The 19,800-nt window shown below is 46.8% G+C and overlaps 1 protein-coding gene across 1 annotated transcript in view; it reads right to left on the bottom strand.

The window, feature by feature from the left end:
* The window catches only part of TRIM44 (tripartite motif containing 44), a 146,881-nt gene that overhangs the window by 121,694 nt on the left and 5,387 nt on the right, over positions 1–19,800 (bottom strand). Inside the window, exons 2-3 of the mRNA XM_075326811.1 lie at positions 15,330–15,407; positions 2,540–2,761 (exon numbers count right to left, since the gene is read on the bottom strand). Coding sequence (XP_075182926.1) covers positions 2,540–2,761; positions 15,330–15,407 — 300 coding nt within the window. The remainder of the gene's footprint in view (positions 1–2,539; positions 2,762–15,329; positions 15,408–19,800) is intronic.

Genomic DNA, 19,800 nt, shown 5'->3' with positions numbered 1-19,800 from the left:
AATTTTAACCCCGAGCTTAACAGTTATTCACCAAAAAACCTGCCTCCATTAAAGCGAATGGAGCTGGGAGCCACAGTGCAGCCAGAACTTCAGAAGAATGCGCAGCCACGCCCTTATATGGAATGTTGGCGTGTCACAATGCAGCCAGGGAAAGAGACAGACAGGGAAAGAGGCAGACACAGACGGGGTAAGAAAGAGACATAGACAGGGTAAGGCTGGGTTCACACACAGTGACAGCGATAACGACGTCGCTGTTACGTCACCATTTTCTGTGACGTAACAGCGACCTAGTAAGTCGCTGTTATGATCGCTGCTTACCTGTCAAACACAGCGACGCAGCAGCGATCATAACGTCGCTACATGTGCAGAGAACAGGGAGCCGCGCACACTGCTTAGCGCTGTCTCCCTGCTCTCCTAGCTACAGTACACATCGGGTTAATTAACCCGATGTGTACTGCAGGTACACGTGCAGAGAGCAGGGAGCCGGCACTGGCAGCATGAGAGCGGCGGAGGCTGGTAACGAAGGTAAATATCGGGTAACCACCTTGGTTACCCGATGTTTACCCTGGTTACAGCTTTACCGCAGCTGCCAGATGCCGGCTCCTGCTCTCTGCTCGCTTAATTTCGTCGCTCTCTCGCTGTCACACACAGCGATCTGTGCGTCACAGCGGGAGAGCGACGACCAAAAAAACGAACCAGGGCTGTGTGTAATCAGCAGCGATCTCGCAGCAGGGGCCAGATCGCTGCTCAGTGTCACACACAGCGAGATCACTAATGAGGTCACTGTTGCGTCACCAAAACCGTGACGTAGCAGCGATTTCGGTAGCGATCTCGCTATGTGTGAAGCACCCCTAAGAGACAGACACAAAGAGACAGACACAGACAAAGAGACAGACTGACAGGGAAAGAGACAGACAGGGAAAGAGAGAGACAGGTTAAGAGACAGACACAGACAGGTAAAGAGACAGTCAAAGAGACCGAGACAGACACGAAAAGCGACAGACAGGGAAAGAGAGGGAAAGAGACAGACAGGGTAAGAGACAGACAAAGACAGGTAAAGAGACAGACACAGGGAAAGAGACAGAGGGAAAGAGACAGACAGGGAAAGAGAGGGAAAGAGACAGACAGGGAAATAGAGGGAAAGAGACAGACAGGGAAAGAGACAGACAGGGAAAGTGACAGAGATAGATAGACAGACAGGGAAAGAGATTGAGACAGACAGGGAAAGAGACAGACAGACAAAGAGATAGAGAGAGAGACAAAGAGATATATACAGAGGGGCAGACAGACATTATAATTACATTTCTATCAATTTGTTTTGTGGTGTTTGTGTGCAGAATACATTTTTGTTAATACATTCTATTTTGTTAACAGCAGTTATTAACCCGGGCGAAGCAGGGTAGTACAGCTAGTATAAAATATAGTATTTTGTTTCCTTGTATAAGATTATGCTAATTCAGTGACCACTTCAGGTTTCTTTCAAACATCCTTGCATTTAACGCATAGTGTGACAGTCCGTGCGGCAGGTCACTATGTTTGTGTAGGTATGTGTTTTCAGTGTGATATCACATGGACAGCATGAACTTGTATACTTTCCTGTCTCCGGCACTGTTGGTACTTCCGGGTCCGCAGTCAGTGCAGTGAATATGCATGATCTTAATGAGTGGGAGCCGGAAGCAGCAGCGCTGGAGACGGATAAGTATAAAAATTGATTATTTTTTCAAGTGACTTGTTTCTTCCTGTACATGTCACACAGACCATATCAGTGTGCGGTCCATGTGACACCTGTGCTGCTAGCAGAAAAACGTTATGTCACCGTGTGGAGCACACGGACATATGCGCAAACACATTCATTTTAATGGGTCTACGTGTGTGTCTCTGGTACATGTGAAAACGGACATCATACGTATCGGCAACACGGATATGTGAAGGAGGCCTAAACTCTTGCCAATTATAGAAGTACGGGGGGAGTGTTACAAATTTTAGTATTGTCAGGGTCAGGGACCATATAATACAATCTGATGCTCCCCTGAAGAGCTCAGTGTATTACAGTTGCTCAGTCATGGCGTTAAAGGGGTATTCCAGTTGGAAAAAGTTCCACAGGATCAGTGATAACTTCTAGATTAGCGAGGGTCTGACTGATGGGACCCCAACAATCGCCAGAACAGGGAACGTATATCTTCAGAATGGTCTGTGCGTATGCTTCAGCGCAGCTCCATTCATTCTCTATTGAACTGCCGGAGAACGTCAAGCTCCGCGCTCCGACAGTCCCGTAGAGAATGAATGGAGCGGAGGCCGCGCATGCGCACTGCAGCTGAATTCTCATGAATGGATAAAGTGACGTGTTCTGGTTACAAAACGTTAATACCTATCAACGAGATAAGTGATGGCTTCTAGATTGGCGGGGGTCTCAGCTGTCAGACCCCCACCAATCCAGAAGCTGTCATCTATTCTGTAGATAGGTGACAACTTCTTGCACCCGGAATACCCCTTTAATACGATGGACACACACAATGGTTACATGGGGTTTTTGCATTACCAGTTGGTTAAAGCTGTTGAGTTGTTGGGTGATCTCCGCCATCTCAGCCATTAGCTTGCACATATGGACATTGAGCTCGGCCAGGACCTCGGTCACGTGAGCGGAGGCCACGGCCTCCTTAAGGTCCACAAAGTGCAAGGCCTTGGTCTCCTCCTCATGCACCAGCTTCTTCATGTGTTCAAACTCCTTCTGTATAAAAATCTTCAGCTCCGTCCGCGTGATCTGCGAAATAACAGGAAAAGGAGATATCAGTGCGTGTATATAACATGGGGCCTATAGAATCAAGCAGACGTCGCTGCGGAGGACCCAGCGCCTACACATTACATGGACCCTCCATTAACATCACCGGGCACCGGGTACGGGATAACATCTGAAGTGGTGGTGACACGTCTGAGGTCACCTGCCCTGCACCATTGTACGTAAAGAACACCATTCTCTCCAGAGAAGAGAAGGCAAGGAGGTGAGCTGTGATATCAACTATTGTGAATGATGGATCCTGTGTTATCATTCATTGTATAGGAGCAGGAGGAGGTGAGCTGTGATATCAACTATTGTGAATGGCGGATCCTGTGTCATCAGTCATTGTATTGGAGCAGGAGGAGGTGAGCTGTGATATCAACTATTGTGAATGATGTGTTAGCAGTCATTGTATAGGAGCAGGAGAAGGTGAGGTGTGATATCAACTATTGTGAATGGTGGATCCTGTGTTATCATTCATTGTGTAGGAGCAGGAGGAGGTGAGCTGTGATATCTCCCATGGTGAATGGTGAAGTCTGTGTTATTTACTGAATATAGAGATGTTATTAGTCATTGTGCAGGAGAAGGAGGTGAGCTGTGATATCAACTATTGTGAATGATGGATCCTGTGTTATCAGTCATTGTATAGGAGCAGGAGAAGGTGAGGTGTGATATCAACTATTGTGAATGGTGGATCCTGTGTTATCATTCATTGTGGAGGAGGTGAGCTGTGATATCAACTATTGTGAATGGTGGATCCTGTGTTATCATTCATTATATAGGAGCAGGAGGAGGTGAGCTGTGATATTAACTATTGTGAATGATGTGTTAGCAGTCATTGTATAGGAGCAGGAGAAGGTGAGCTGTGATATCAACTATTGTGAATGGTGGATCCTGTGTTATCATTCATTGTGGAGGAGGTGAGCTGTGATATCAACTATTGTGAATGGTGGATCCTGTGTTATCATTCATTATATAGGAGCAGGAGGAGGTGAGCTGTGATATCAACTATTGTGAATGGTGGATCCTGTGTTATCAGTCATTGTATAGGAGCAGGAGAAGGTGAGGTGTGATATCAACTATTGTGAATGGTGGATCCTGTATTATCATTCATTGTGTAGGAGCAGGAGGAGGTGAGCTGTGATATCTCCCATGGTGAATGGTGAAGTCTGTGTTATTTACTGAATATAGAGATGTTATTAGTCATTGTGCAGGAGAAGGAGGTGAGCTGTGATATCAACTATTGTGAATGATGGATCCTGTGTTATCAGTCATTGTATAGGAGCAGGAGAAGGTGAGGTGTGATATCAACTATTGTGAATGGTGGATCCTGTGTTATCATTCATTGTGGAGGAGGTGAGCTGTGATATCAACTATTGTGAATGGTGGATCCTGTGTTATCATTCATTATATAGGAGCAGGAGGAGGTGAGCTGTGATATTAACTATTGTGAATGGTGGATCCTGTGTTATCAGTCATTGTATAGGAGCAGGAGAAGGTGAGGTGTGATATCAACTATTGTGAATGGTGGATCCTGTGTTATCATTCATTGTGTAGGAGCAGGAGGAGGTGAGCTGTGATATCTCCCATGGTGAATGGTGAAGTCTGTGTTATTTACTGAATATAGAGATGTTATTAGTCATTGTGCAGGAGAAGGAGGTGAGCTGTGATATCAACTATTGTGAATGATGGATCCTGTGTTATCAGTCATTGTATAGGAGCAGGAGGAGGTGAGCTGTGATATCAACTATTGTGAGTGGTGGATCCTGTGTTATCATTCATTGTGTAGGAGCAGGAGGAAGTGAGCTGTGATATCAACTATTGTGAATGGCAGATCCTGTGTTAGCAGTCATTGTATAGGAGCAGGAGGAGGTGAGCTGTGATATCAACTATTGTGAATGGTGGATCCTGTGTTAGCAGTCATTGTATAGGAGCAGGAGGAGGTGAGCTGTGATATCAACTATTGTGAATGGTGGATCCTGTGTTATCATTCATTGTGTAGGAGCAGGAGGAGGTGAGCTGTGATATCCCCCATGGTGAATGGTGAAGTCTGTGTTATTTACTGAATATAGAGATGTTATTAGTCATTGTGCAGAAGACGTAGGTGAGCTGTGATATCAACTATTGTGAATGGTGGATCCTGTGTTATCCACTGTATACAGAGGTTTTATTAGTCACTGTACACAACAGGGAGGAGGTGTGCTGTGATATCACCTTCTCCCTGCTGTAAATGGTGGATTCTGTGTTATTTACTGTATACAGATGTGTTATCACTCATTGTACAGGAGAAGGAGGAGGTGAGCTGTGATATTACCTATTGTGAATGGTGGATTCTGTGTTATGTACTGTATATAGAGGTGTTATCAGTCATTGTACAATAGGAGGAGGGAAGCTGTGATATTAACTATTGTGAATGATGGATCCTCTGTCATCTACTGTATATAGACGTGTTATCAGTCATTGTACAGGAGGGGTAGGAGGTGAGCTGTGATATTGTCGCACCCAGGGGTATGGGGTACTCGGTCCCGGGTGGTGTAGGTCATGGAAATGTCACGGTGGTGGCCATTGCCCGGTTTTTGCACCTGTTATGACCTTGCACAGAAGCCATGTAGTTGCTAGAGCGATGCTTCTTTTGCACCACATGGGCCCACCCTGGCCCACCTTTTGGGCGGCTATTCCGGGACTATTGTACTATTTATCCGCCCCCTATACTGTGAGCACCATATCATCGGGGAATGGGCGTTACTATTGCTTGCACTATGTTTTCCGTCCTGGCGGTGGAATTTCACACCTGACGGTAATTATAACTAATGGAGTGGCTATTTATACCTACTGGAATTATATCGCCATTAGGGTCTTCCTACTTGAGAAAGCAACAGTACCTCCGCGAAACGCGCGTTGGTGGTGATCCTACACCTTTTTATGCTTATTCTGTACTGATGTTGTGACTGAACCCGAGTTCCCCTGCGACTGCACCTGCACTTTGGGTAATTTTCTTGACCTTTTTTTCCAAGTATGGCTATACTGGGGACCCCGTCCAGCCGTGTGCACATGCACTTTATTAGATACTCTGGCAGACTTTTCTAACTATTGCTTGTTTTCCTCTTCCCTCTTTATCCTTTATCTCAATCCTCAATTTTGAGGTTCATTCTATGTTCCACCTACCAGTGCTTTTGGATTGATATCAGCTATTATTCATCTGCCTACCATACATCTTGGTATCTCTTGGTAGATTTTATCCTGTGATATTGTGTCATGTTGTGTGTGATCTTCATTAATAAAAGTTCTTGTATTTTGCACATTTACCAGTTTTCCTCCTCATTTCTGCTCTTGTATATAGACGTGTTATCAGTCCTTGTACAGGAGGGGTAGGAGGTGAGCTGTGATATTGTCGCACCCAGGGATATAGGGTACTCGGTCCCGGGCGGCGTATGTCTTGGGAATGTCATAGTGGTGGCCGTTGCCCGGTTCCGTGCACTGGGCCCTTTTTTTATGGGGGTTTATTTACAGGGGATTTAGGTTAGTGTTCACACGTGACGCCACTTGTGGTGTTGCAGCTATATGGATGGAGCCACCGCTACAGAATGTCACTACAGGGGCTGGTGTTAATAACAGCCTGGATGGTAGGTCCTCCGCAAGCAGGGCCAGACCCCAGAGGATGGGTGATGTGACGGGAGTTGGAAGAAGGTAGTCCAGACAGGGGTTTAGTGTAACTGGTCTTCACTCACTGCTGGTTGGAGATAACTGGTTGCCCGAGACCGGCTGGTTTCACCTCCAGGTCCCCTTCGTTCCAGTGCCAGTTTGGTTCTCTGGTACCTTCTGCCCCTGCACCTGTCTCTGGTAAATGGATCCCCGTTGCGTAGAGCAACTGGGGGTCCCCATCCGGTGGTTTGTCCACTTCTGACGGTAGCGTGAACCCTGTGGGGTTGGAGTCTCTGGTCCTGTCCCCGGTTCTCCCTTTGCTACTGAGTCTTTGGATTTTTTTGAGGGTCAGCGAGGTCCTTGATGGTCCCCTCGGTGGGCAGGTGTTAACAGGTCGGCCTGGAGCTCTTTCCTGTCCTAGGGTCCTGTACCCCGTCGGTGTGTAGTTCCGGGAGTACTCCACCAGCAACTACTCTCCTGGGTACCAGGTTACTGTTAACCCGAGGCAGCCCGTCTCCACACTTCCTCCGTCTCCTTCACACCACTCTCACTCACTGACTGCCTGACTCCAGTCCACCCCTCCTACCTGGTCAACTAGTGGACTGGACTGGCTCCACCTCTAGGCGGCCATCAATTGGTCCGACCCTAGCCTTGTACCATTGTATGGGGGATTGTTGGGGGAAAAACTGGGATTAACTGGGTTTATGGTGTTACCGGCACTGGTCTCCTGGGGACATAGGGGGTAGGCCGTGCATCCTGGTGAAGATGCAGAACATTGTAGCTCCGTGATGGCTTCAGGGGCGCTACAATATCACTTATTGTGAATGGTGGATCCTGTGTTATCTACTGTATATAGATGTGTAATTAGTCATTGTACACAAGAGGGAGGAGGTGAGCTGTGATCTCACCTATTGTGGATCCTGCATTATCTACTGTACATAGAGGTGTTATCAGTCATTTTACAGGAGGAGGAGGTGAGCTGTGATTGCACCTATTGTGAATAGTGGATTCTGTGTTATCTACTGTATATAGAAGTGTTATCAGTCATTTTACAGGAGGAGGAGGTGAGCTGAGACATCTATTGTGAATGGCGGATCCTGTTTGCTGTATATAGAAGTATAATCAGTCATTACACAGGAGGAGGTGGTGGTGAGCTGTGACATCACCTAATGTGACAGAGATTTTACCTTTCGTTGTATTTCTGTCTGTGATGATAATGAGACTACTGAAAAGTAAAAAAATTGAAAGATTTATTTTCTTTCATGATGCAGTAACTTAATTTTTTTTCTGTTAATTGACTTTTGAAGGAAAGTTTAAATATCTGGAGCACGAGTATCCCCCCTCCCCCTTCCTGTTATATATCATTAGCATTATATTTCTTCAAGTTTCTGTGGAGTCACATAGTAACCAACAAAAAATATAGCACTGGTTTCTTGAGTTTTTCTATGCAAAATATTCCTTAAAGTGGGAGGCAGAACTGTACAATCATTAGAGGGGAATTCCAGGCGGCCCCTCCACACGTGGCTGATAGTACCACGCTGTGCCCGTCATCATCAGAGCAGGTGGGCATCACACGCCACCTTCATATCTGGGCTGATACATTGCGGGCCAAGATTCCGCTCTCTGGAAATGTAAAGGTTAGGAAGAATGTACCAGGGATTTTTTAACTTAACTCTCACCATTCCTTCATTTTAGCACCTCTCAGCTGATTTATGACCACAACAAAGTTCACTTCAACTTTGATGCGGTCTTAAATCAGCACAGAAAGAGGTTTAGAATAAGAAAGGTAAAGAGTTAAACTCTCCCAGTTGTAATGAGCTCACTGAGTGATTCTCAGTTGCTTCATTTTGTAGGCAGCAAATGTACATGAAAACGAAGTGCTTGAAAAAGTCAAATGGTGCAAAAATTTTAAATAAAACCCAGTTAAAAAAATATTTTTAAAATAAATGAATTAACCCATTACTTGCCAAATTAGAAATTTTCATTTTTTTTTTTTTATTAAATGACAGATTTTTAATGGAACAAAAAATTAAAAATGAAAATGAAATTTAAGCAAAATTAATGAATGTAGTGTAAAAATTAAATGAATGAATTAATTTAATTTAATGAGTTTTAAGCAAAAGATTAGGCGTCCCAAAAAAAGGACATTGGTAGATAATAGGTTAATGAAATGAAAATAAATGAATAATAAATACATCCTTTAGTTTTCTTTATATTGTTCGGGGTAGGGAATCCTTGAGCTGGGATCACCAGTAATCAGCCGTCTGTCACTAGCAAACTATTTTTTTATTGTCTGATTGCTTTGTTTTCAAACTGGGGCAATTTTGCAAAGAGTCAAGGGTAACAACGTGAATGGTATAGAAGGAAGATCCTGGTGATAGGGAACACCTCCTGCAATTCACCTGAATTTGTACCCTACGCTCCTTAACATCCCATTACAAGTCCTTTCGCCCGTCACGTGCCTAGGCCCTTGCTTGCCCTGAAATTACCCTGGCTAGTGAGTTGGCCACCAAGAACAGTCTCACACATAAGGTAAGAGAGACAGACTAAAGGAAAATAGATACATAAAGGAAAACACTCCAAGCTCCTCCAATGCAGATAAACACCAAAGCTACAATAGAGATGACTCCTCAGCTTATTCCAGAGACAGGCTTCTTACAAAGAAGTCAGCATAGAATAAGTAACTATAACTGGCATCACATGGTAAGACACCAATGCGGATAAACAACACAGCTGCAATAGTCACGACTCTTCAGCTTCTTCCAGAGACAGACTTCTTACAAAGTGGTCAGCATAGAGTGAGAATCTACAACTGGCATCAGATGGTATATCCAAATGCAGGTAAACACCACAGCTGCAATAGTCACAACTCCTCAGCTTCTACCAGAGACAGGCTTCTTACAAAGTGGTCAGCATAGAATGAGAATCTATAACTGGCATCAGATAGTATATCCCAATGCAGGTAAACACGACAGCTGCAATAGTCACAACTCCTCAGCTTCTACCAGAGACAGGCTTCTTACAAAGTGGTCAGCATAGAATGAGAATCTACAACTTGCATCAGATAGTATATCCCAATGCAGGTAAACACGACAGCTGCAATAGTCACAACTCCTCAGCTTCTACCAGAGACAGGCTTCTTACAAAGTGGTCAGCATAGAATGAGAATCTACAACTGGCATCAGATAGTATATCCCAATGCAGGTAAACATCACAGCTGCAATAATCACAACTTCTCAGCTTCTACCAGAGACAGACTTCTTACAAAGTGGTCAGCATAGAATGAGCATCTATAACCGGCATCAAATGGTAATACACCAATGCAGGTAAACAGATAAACACCACAGCTGCAACAGTCACAACTCCTTAGCTTCTACCAGGTTCTATAACCGGTATCAGTTGGTAAGAGATGTGACTTTTTTATAACAAAGGGGAGTGGTCACAAAAGAACTGCACCTGGGATTAAGGCTACAAAGGAAAGCCGGATAGGAAATAGTAATTAACCCCTACAGCACTAAAAGAAAGTAGATTCACTCAAATACAAGTTGTAGACCTGCGCATAATAAGATATTGTGACCGTCCCCCAGAGCGGGGCACACGTCACCCATGACATGGCAATATCTTCAGTCCACGTTTGAAAATGGATCACAAAATCAGCTCTCTTCCCCATATTGACTGTAAGGCGCCTGGGTGCGCAGGAGACCCCCCCCCCCCACCCCCTCCATCATTGTTCTTTATGTAATAGGGTTTTATGCATATTTTCTACGTGTTGTATGTGGCTCTTCCGGGGTGCTCCTAGGTGCAGCTAAGGTGCAATTATTGTGATTTCTTTACATTGCAAATTGCTATTTCCCAATATTGTCTCAAACGTTCACTGATTCGGAGCTTCCTCCCGCTGACAGTTCTCCATTCATGGCGGGACTCTGTATTGCTCTCACGCTGTGAAGAGTGGAGATCCCGCGGTTCTGTGAGAGCAGAGACGCCGTTTCCCCGCGAGCCTCTGTCCTACAATGACTTTCAATTTGTAATTTTGTCAGATTTTCAACTTTTCGAAAAACCTTTCAATTGACCCAATGCAGCGCGGAGAGGAAACATCTCAACATCTCTAACCCGAGCAATCCAACATTAGCCGGCGCGTCAATTAGAGCCCGACATTAGCATCAATTCTCTCAAACCTTTATCCAGCGGGAATGAATCGAATAATGGAAGGCGAAAACAGGCAAAGCCATCATTAGCAAAATGTAAAAACAGCCATCACGAGCCGGAAAGTCAGTAAAAATCAGAACTTCTGCAAACTATGGGTTACAAGGACTTTACAGGGTCAGTGCCAGTATTTCATGTACACACTACCGTTATCAAAGGCACTGGGAGATCCCGGCAGAGATTTTGGTCTTGTGTTGACTGCAAGAATAGCGCAGCCGGGATACTTTTGCCGCCAGAGGCACGGGCCTTGACCCAACAGACACCATAGAAGTCATTGATATCTGGAGAACTTGGAGACAAGTAATCACCATAACCTCTTTTTATGTTCTTGACATCATTCTTAGGCAACGTTTGCCGGGGGGGGGCATTATACTGCTGAAAGAGACCACGGCTATTAGGGCTGCCATAGGACTGTTCAATATGAGGTAGGTGGTCCATGTTCATCCATATGAATGCCAAGACCCAAGGTTTCCAGCAGAACTTCACCCCATCACATCGTCTTCTTAAATTAGTGCATCCTGGTTCCATCTCCAAGTAAGTGCACTGGCCGGCCACATGATGGAAAAACGGGATTCATCAGACCAGATGGTTTCTTCCATCGCTCCATATCCAATTCAGATATACATGACTGTGCACTGGAAATGCTCCACAAGACCTGCTATATACAGAGAACGCACCAAAAAACTTTATATATACTGGGAACACCCCACAAGACCTGCCGTATACCGAGACCACCCCACAAGACCTGCCGTATACCGAGACCACCCCACAAGACCTGCCGTATACCGAGACCACCCCACAAGACCTGCCGTATACCGAGACCACCCCACAAGACCTGCCGTATACCGAGACCACCCCACAAGACCTGTCGTATACCGAGACCACCCCACAAGACCTGCCGTATACCGAGACCACCCCACAAGACATGCCGTATACCGAGACCACCCCACAAGACTTTTCTTATACTAGGACCACCACACCAGACTTTCGATATAGAGGGAACACCCCACAAGACATGCCATATACCATACGAAGGCACCCAACAAGACTGGCCATATATCTGGAACACACCAGAGGACCTGCCATATACCGGGAACACTGAACAAGACCTGCTGTATACCAAGAGCACCTCAAAGGACTTGTTGTTTACTAGGAACACTCCACAACAACTGCATATACCAGAAATATCCCAGAAGAACTGCCGTATACCGGGAACACCTCACAAGACCTGCTGTATACTGGGAGAACCCCACAGGACATGCCATATACCGAGGGAACCTCACAAGACCTGCTGTATATCTGAAATACATCACAGAACCTGCCATATACCGGGAAAAGCCCACAAGACTAGCCATATACCAAGAACACCCCACCAGACCTGCCGTATACTGGGAACTTGGAACATCCCATAGGACCAGCCATATACCAGGAACACCCCACCAGACCTGCCGTATACCATGAGCATGCCACAAGATTTGCCATCTACTGGGAACAACCCACCAGACCTGCTGTATACCGGGAACACCTAACAAGATTTGCCATCTACTGGGAGCACCCCACAAGACCTGCCCTATACCAGGAACACCCCACAAGACCTGCCCTATTCCCGGAACACCTGACAAGACTTGCTCTATATCAGGAACACCCCACAAGACCTGCTCTATACCAGGAACACCTCACAAGACCTGCCCTATACCGGGAACACCCCACAAGACCTGCCATATACCGGGAACACCCCACAAGACCTGCTCTATACCAGGAACACCCCACAAGACCTGCCCTATACCGGGAACACCCCACAAGACCTGCCCAATACCGGGAACACCCGACAAGACCTGCCCAATACCGGGAACACCCGACAAGACCTGCCCAATACCGGGAACACCCCACAAGACCTGCCCTATACCAGGAACACCCCACAAGACCTACCGTATACCGGGAATACCCCACAAGACCTGCCGTATACCGGGAACACCCCACAAGCCCTGCTCTATACTGGGAATACCCCACAAGACCTGCCGTATACCAGGAACACCCCACGAGACCTACCATGACACCCATTATATCAGGAGAATATAGCTGTGGACAGTAGCGTAATAGGGTCTTACCAGATAAACAACAAGCAATGAAGATTAGGTAAACTCACCTATTGGGGTTGTGACAGTTACTGCCCCTATATTCACGTGGTACACAGGTAAAACAGTTGCAGCCCTGAAGGATTAGATTGGACATATGTGGGAAGAAACTGGGTATCTCACCACGCTATCACCAATCAAACAAAGTTGGATAATATTATTCCATATCTTTATTAAATTGCAGGGTCAGGTCAACGCGTTCCAGAGGTCGCAGCCTCCATCCAGCAATGACACAATGAGGACACAATGAGGACACAATGAGGACATGGAATAATTTTATCCAACTTCGTTTGATTGGTGATAGCGCGGCGAGATACCCGGTGTCCTCCCACATAGATCCAATAACACCCATTATACTGAAAACATACACAAAACCTGGCGTAAACCAAGAACAGTTCTCAAGATCCATAGAAATCCGGTATACCGTTCACCTATATGTCCTCATTTTTCCTTTGTGAAAGTTCCTCGCGTCTTTACGCTCGCCCATTTTTCCTGCTTCCAAAATGTAAGGAAATGCTAGTGCCCATGCTGCTTAGTATATCCCAACCCATCACAAGCGCCAGTTATAATGAATGTTATCCCCGTGACCTGTCCGTGATTTTAATATTATATCTGATTGGTGTATATCTTGTGGAAGGGGGCTGCTCGGATCCGGGTTCGTTATTGCGGCTCGAGTGGTGCCCGTCCGTCCTCACAACCGTAGAAAGGGAGTATTTACAGGGGATTGATTTGTCGGTGACGCCACCCGTGGGTTGCGGTGAGGGATGGTGACACCGCCGCTGCCTGGTGATGGGAGGCCCGGGGCTGATGGAGCGGGGCGGCAGGATGGAATCCCCTCCACGGGTAGGGGAGGTGTAGTCCCGGTGCCCGGGTGTACAGGAGTAATGTCTGTTGAAGGTGACGTGCAGGGTTGGACCGGGGGTAAATGGTGTACTCACAGTTCACAAGAATTGCACACAAAGTCCAGTGGAAAACCAAATTGCCAGTGACCGGTCGTCTCCGACGGGTGTATTCGGGTCCCACACCCGAGTGTAGCAAACAGGGGTCCCTTCCTCCTGCACTCAGTGTTTGTGTCTTCACTGGGACAACTCCGCTTGAAACGGTGAAGTCCACTCCCGGTACCGTGTATGTTGGGAGCTGTGGCCCGTGAAATCTGACCCTTGGGATCTCTGTGGGTTCTGACGGACACCCTATCCCCCTCGTTGGGCTCTGGGCTTCTGTACAACAAGGCCTGAAACCTTGTCCTCAGCTGGTCAATTAACAAGAGGCTTGAAACCTTCCTCGTCCTAGGGTCCTAGCACCCCGACTGTGCACGGCCTCCGGACCGGATTCCCACTGTCGGCACAGGCGGGCTACAACCCTGACCCAGTCCACTTAAGGTCTCCCACGACCGGATCTCTGTCGCCTGTGGTCCTTCTCGCTGTCTGCCACCTAGTCCGGTAGTTCAGGGACCCAACCCCTGACTCCATTACCTGACTTCTCCTCTCAACTCCCGCTAACACTCGACTCTCCTCAACACTCAACTCAACTGACTTGTTCCCTCCCAGAACACATCAGGACCCCTAGGTGGGTGCTCCCATCCGTCTGGTCCCGTCCACTAGTGTGTCCCTATTGTCACAAGGGGGTGACTAGGCTTTACTGGCTGTGTGTTATACCTGGGTGTGGGTTCTGTGTTGGTATGCCAAGGAGGGTGGAGTTTTGGTACAACCTCTGTGACTACCTGGTTTTGCCAGGGCGTCACATATATATCCATATATTAGAGGACACAGCAACCAGGGAAGGGCCCTCCGAAAAGATATGTTTCCCAGAAGCATACACTAACCTTGATGTGGCCCTGAAAGGATTCTTATGGATCCTATGGGACAAGTAGGGGTGGTCCAGTCTCCAAACATCATCACCTAACCACTGGACAGATAACAATCTTTATGGAAGGAAAAGTGAGAACTAAGGAAAACTATAGACTACTACTCATTGCCTAGGTTACCGGCCACCATTGCAGTCCATCAGAGGTGGTCGGTCCCTCTGAAGCTGGTTGTTTCCAGCAATCTGGCCAGATTCAGTGTCCTCCTAGAGATAACCAGAATCAGAGAGAGCACATTTTGGGTCAGCGACGCAGCCGCACCACTGGTCCAAACTGTCAATCATCAGGAGCACGGCGCCACCAACCCAGGAAAACAGAAGCGGTGCACTCCTGAAGATGGAAGATGAGAATAAGCCTTTGAATCTGTTCTCCGCACTGCGTCGCGATGAGTCTGAGGTCGAGAATTAATTAGTGCATGTGATTTTCTGCCTTCGGATGACGTTTTTTTTCTATAGCTGAACCATGTCAATTGTCTACGGCAGCGGGAAGAAATGGCTGTTGAGTTCCTTAGCGACTGATTACATATGCCCCAATGAACCCATTAATTATACAGAAGATGACACTATTTGAATGGTTTCCAAACGCAAAGTTAAGTGTTTCATATCCGTTTCCCAGGCGGTATGAAATTCTGCAGAAAACAAGCGGAAGAAAGCGGCGGACGGAAGCAGCGGGGGACGCAGAGGACAGGGCACATACATGCACCCTCACTTACTTTGGAGTTGGCGCACTTCTCCTTTAACTTCTCCACCATTTCGCCCATGGCCAGCTTCAGGTCAGCGGGTTTCCTATTCTGGAAGAACAAAGACAACGAATGTTATAGTAGACAGCACAAGAGGTCATAAACCACCGTACAATAGGACAAAGCAATAACCATTCTGTACTGGTGCGTACACCCCCCCCACCAGTTCAGGCTGGGGTCTGCTTATTGTGCTCTGCCATAGTAAAGGGTCTTCCCCAAACTGTTCCTACAAAGATAAAGCAACAATTGTGCAAAATGTCTAGGACATATTAAGATTCCAATTCACCGGCTGCCCCCTATTAACAGCCCGGAGCATTATCCTCCTCCACCATCTGTACAATGGGCACAATGCAGTCAGGGGGTAACATCCTCCATCACCAAACCCAGACTCCTCCATCAGACGCAGATAGAGAAGTGTGATCCATCACTGCAAAGAACATGTCCCCTCCAGAGTACAGTGGTGGCGGCTTTACACAGCTTTATCTGACGCTCGGCATTGTGCTTGGTGATGTACGGCTCGGCATTGTGCTTGGTGATGTATGGCTTGGCATTGTGCTTGGTGATGTATGGCTCAGCATTGTGCTTGGTGATGTACGGCTCAGCATTGTGCTTGGTGATGTACGGCTCGGCATTGTGCTTGGTGATATACGGCTCGGCATTGTGCTTGGTGATGTATGGCTCAGCATTGTGCTTGGTGATGTATGGCTCAGCATTGTGTTTGGTGATGTATGGCTCAGCATTGTGTTTGGTGATGTGCGGCTCGGCATTGTGCTTGGTGATATACGGCTCGGCATTGTGCTTGGTGATGTACGGCTCGGCATTGTGCTTGGTGATGTATGGCTCAACATTGTGCTTGGTGATGTATGGCTCGGCATTGTGCTTGGTGATGTACTGCTCGGCACTGTGCTTGGTGATGTATGGCTCGGCATTGTGCTTGGTGGTGTACGGCTCGGCATTGTGCTTGGTGATGTACGGCTCGGCATTGTGCTTGGTGATGTACGGCTCGGCATTGTGCTTGGTGATGTACGGCTCGGCATTGTGCTTGGTGATGTACGGCTCGGCATTGTGCTTGGTGATGTACGGCTCGGCATTGTGCTTGGTGATGTATGGCTCGGCATTGTGCTTGGTGATGTACGGCTCGGCATTGTGCTTGGTGATGTACGGCTCGGCATTGTGCTTGGTGATGTACGGCTCGGCATTGTGCTTGGTGATGTACGGCTCGGCATTGTGCTTGGTGATGTACGGCTCGGCATTGTGCTTGGTAATGTACAGCTCGGCATTGTGCTTGGTGATGTACAGCTCGGCATTGTGCTTGGTGATGTACGGCTCGGCATTGTGCTTGGTGATGTACAGCTCGGCATTGTGCTTGGTGATGTACGGCTCGGCATTGTGCTTGGTGATGTACGGCTGCAGCTGCTCGGCTATGAAGTCCCTGGCAGGTTTATTAGGGTGTTGATTGTGGCTGCGGATTGTTCGTCCTCTCTTCTTCAATGGCTGTGAAATTGCTATATATGATATTGGCAGGAACTTATCCTCGCTGTAGTATACGCTGATCCAAAGCCCCAAACCTGCTCAGTGGTGACCTGTCGGTGAGTGTGCGGCCATACAAGACCTGAGATGTCTTCCAGAAATTGAGTAATTGTGTGAATCAGCTGATGCTTGTTTTGGGGGGTAGGGGGCGCTCTGCTATCAGTAGTGATAATTGGGAACATTCTGCTCCCGCTGTCTATGATGGTAACAGTCTTCTCACACTTTTTTGGGATGAGGACGCTCATTTTAAGAGCTTTATTTCTTAGAAAGTAATTATAAAGTACAATGTAAGGCCCCAGATTACAGAAGACGTCTCCATAGAATCGCTCGCGCTTTATCTACAATACATAGTTCTAGTTTGGTGACGGATTAGATCTCCACAATCCAGACATTCTTCCTTATGACAGGCTGCTCTTATCTGCTGCCCCCGTGGCCTCTCATCTGCTCTATATCTGCCAAGAATGTTCCTTGCCGCAGCATAGCACGAGCATTCATCATACCTGGAGACATTACATACAATCATTTATGATTCAGTGCAGAGCGGGAAAAAGTTACTTCCAATCCTGAGCCAAATCTGCAGCGATACCCAATAAATCTCATTTTTTTTTACTTTTGGTGTAAACGCCGCTGTTCTCCTGAATCCGGCGATGTTTTTCTTTTGCTGCTGCTCCTCTCCATTCCTCAGTTATGGTCACTCTTCCGTTTTGATAGCCAACTGGGCATGGTTCTCAAGAAGACACTCATGAGGAAAAATAACCACGCCCACTTGACAAAATAGATTTACATACTGTTACGATTCCTCTGTGCAGAGCATCTTGCACACTAGGAGATGCTCTGCTGTGTTTTCCTGGCAGGTTGATTGATTACTCAGATGTTCCATATTCCTGGTAATTGCACTGATTCTTTACTGAGCATGCGCTCCCAGAACCTTGCCAGTCGTACTTTCTAGTTCTGTAGTTGTGCTGTTGGCCTGTGTTCTTGCCTGTGTTCTGAGCTTTGTTTTTTGACTCCGGACCGTTGTTTATCTCCTCTCTGCCCGCTCACTGTTTCTTTTGCGACCTCTTGGCTTCAGACCTCGGACTGTTACCTGACCACGTCTCAGTTTACTCCCTGAATCTACTAAGTGCCTTCCTGGAATTCTGACCCCTGGATTGTAACCTGACTACGCCTCTGTGTACTCCCTGTATCTATACATGTCCTGGCTTTCCTGACTAATCTTTTGTTTGTGTAACCCGTGAGTAGTGACTGCATTACACAAACAGTGAAAGAGGGGTCATGTCTCAGTAAGGAATAGAACAAAAGAAGAAAACAGCCTAATTCAGAAGAACAGCGGTATTTACACCAAGTTAAAAAAAATACATATTTATGAAAATGTCGTTTTTAAGGAGGTTGCATGATATTAAAAAAAATTGGTAATTTTTTTTTAGGAAACCACACCACTCTTGTGCAATGGCAGTGTCTGGTATTGCAGCTGAGACCAATTTGGGCTGAACAGCATTACCGTAGTAAGGTGAGTAGAATTTTTTTTATGCTGAGGCAGAACTGGGAACATATATACCAGGATGGGGAAAATATATACAAGGATGGGAACATATATACCAAGGGGACATATATTTTTGGAGGGGCCCAGGATAGGGGACATATATACCAAAATGGGGCCCAGGATAGGGGACATATTATCTGAAATGGCCCAAAATGGGGGACATATACTCCAGGTCGGTGCCCAGGATAGGGAACATATATATCAGGATGTGCCCAAGATAGGTGACATGTATACCAGGATGGTGCCCAGGATAGGGGACATATATATCAAGATGGTGCCCAAGATAGGTGACATGTATACCAGGATGGTGCCCAGGATAGGGGATATATATACCAGGATGGTGCCCAGGATAGGGGACATATATACCAGGATGGTGCCCAGGATAGGGGACATATCTACCAGGATAGTACCCAGGATAGGTGACATGTATACCAGGATAGTTCCCAGGATAGGGGACATATATACCAGGATAGTTCCCAGGATAGGGGACATATATACCAGGATGGTGCCCAGGATAGGGGTCATATATACCAGGATGGTGCCCAGGATAGGGGACATATATACCAGGATGGTGCCCAGGATAGGGGACATATATACTAGGATGGTGCCCAGGATAGGGGACATATATACCAGGATGGTGCCCAGGATAGGGGACATATATACCAGGATGGTGCCCAGGATAGGTGACGTATATACCAGGATGGTGCCCAGGATAGGAGACATATATACCAGGATGGTGCCCAGGATAGGAGACATATATACCAGGATGCTGCCCAGGATAGAGGACATATATACCAGGATGGTGCTCAGGATAGGGGACATATATATACTAGGATAGTGCCCAGGATAGGAGACATAAATACCAGGATGGTGCCCAGGATAGGGGACATATATACCAGGATGGTGCCCAGGATAGGGGTCACATATACCAGGATGGTGCCCAGGATAGGGGACATATATACCAGGATGGTGCACAGGATAGGGGTCATATATACCAGGATAATGCACAGGATATGAGACATATATACCAGGATGGTGCCCAGGATAGGGGACATATATTCCAGGATAGTGCCCAGGACAGGGGACATATATACCAGGATGGTGCACAGGATAGGGGACATATATACCAGGATGGTGCCCAGGATAGGGGACATATATACCAGGATGGTGCACAGGATAGGGGTCACATATACCAGGATGGTGCCCAGGATAGGGGACATATATACCAGGATGGTGCACAGGATAGGGGTCATATATACCAGGATAATGCACAGGATATGAGACATATATACCAGGATGGTGCCCAGGATAGGGGACATATATTCCAGGATAGTGCCCAGGACAGGGAACATATATACCAGGATGGTGCCC

This window comes from Anomaloglossus baeobatrachus, chromosome 10, assembly GCF_048569485.1.
Source record: "Anomaloglossus baeobatrachus isolate aAnoBae1 chromosome 10, aAnoBae1.hap1, whole genome shotgun sequence".
Lineage (NCBI taxonomy): Eukaryota > Metazoa > Chordata > Amphibia > Anura > Aromobatidae > Anomaloglossus > Anomaloglossus baeobatrachus.
Note: the sequence above shows the minus strand (reverse complement) of the source record. Positions and strands in the feature narration are given on the sequence as shown.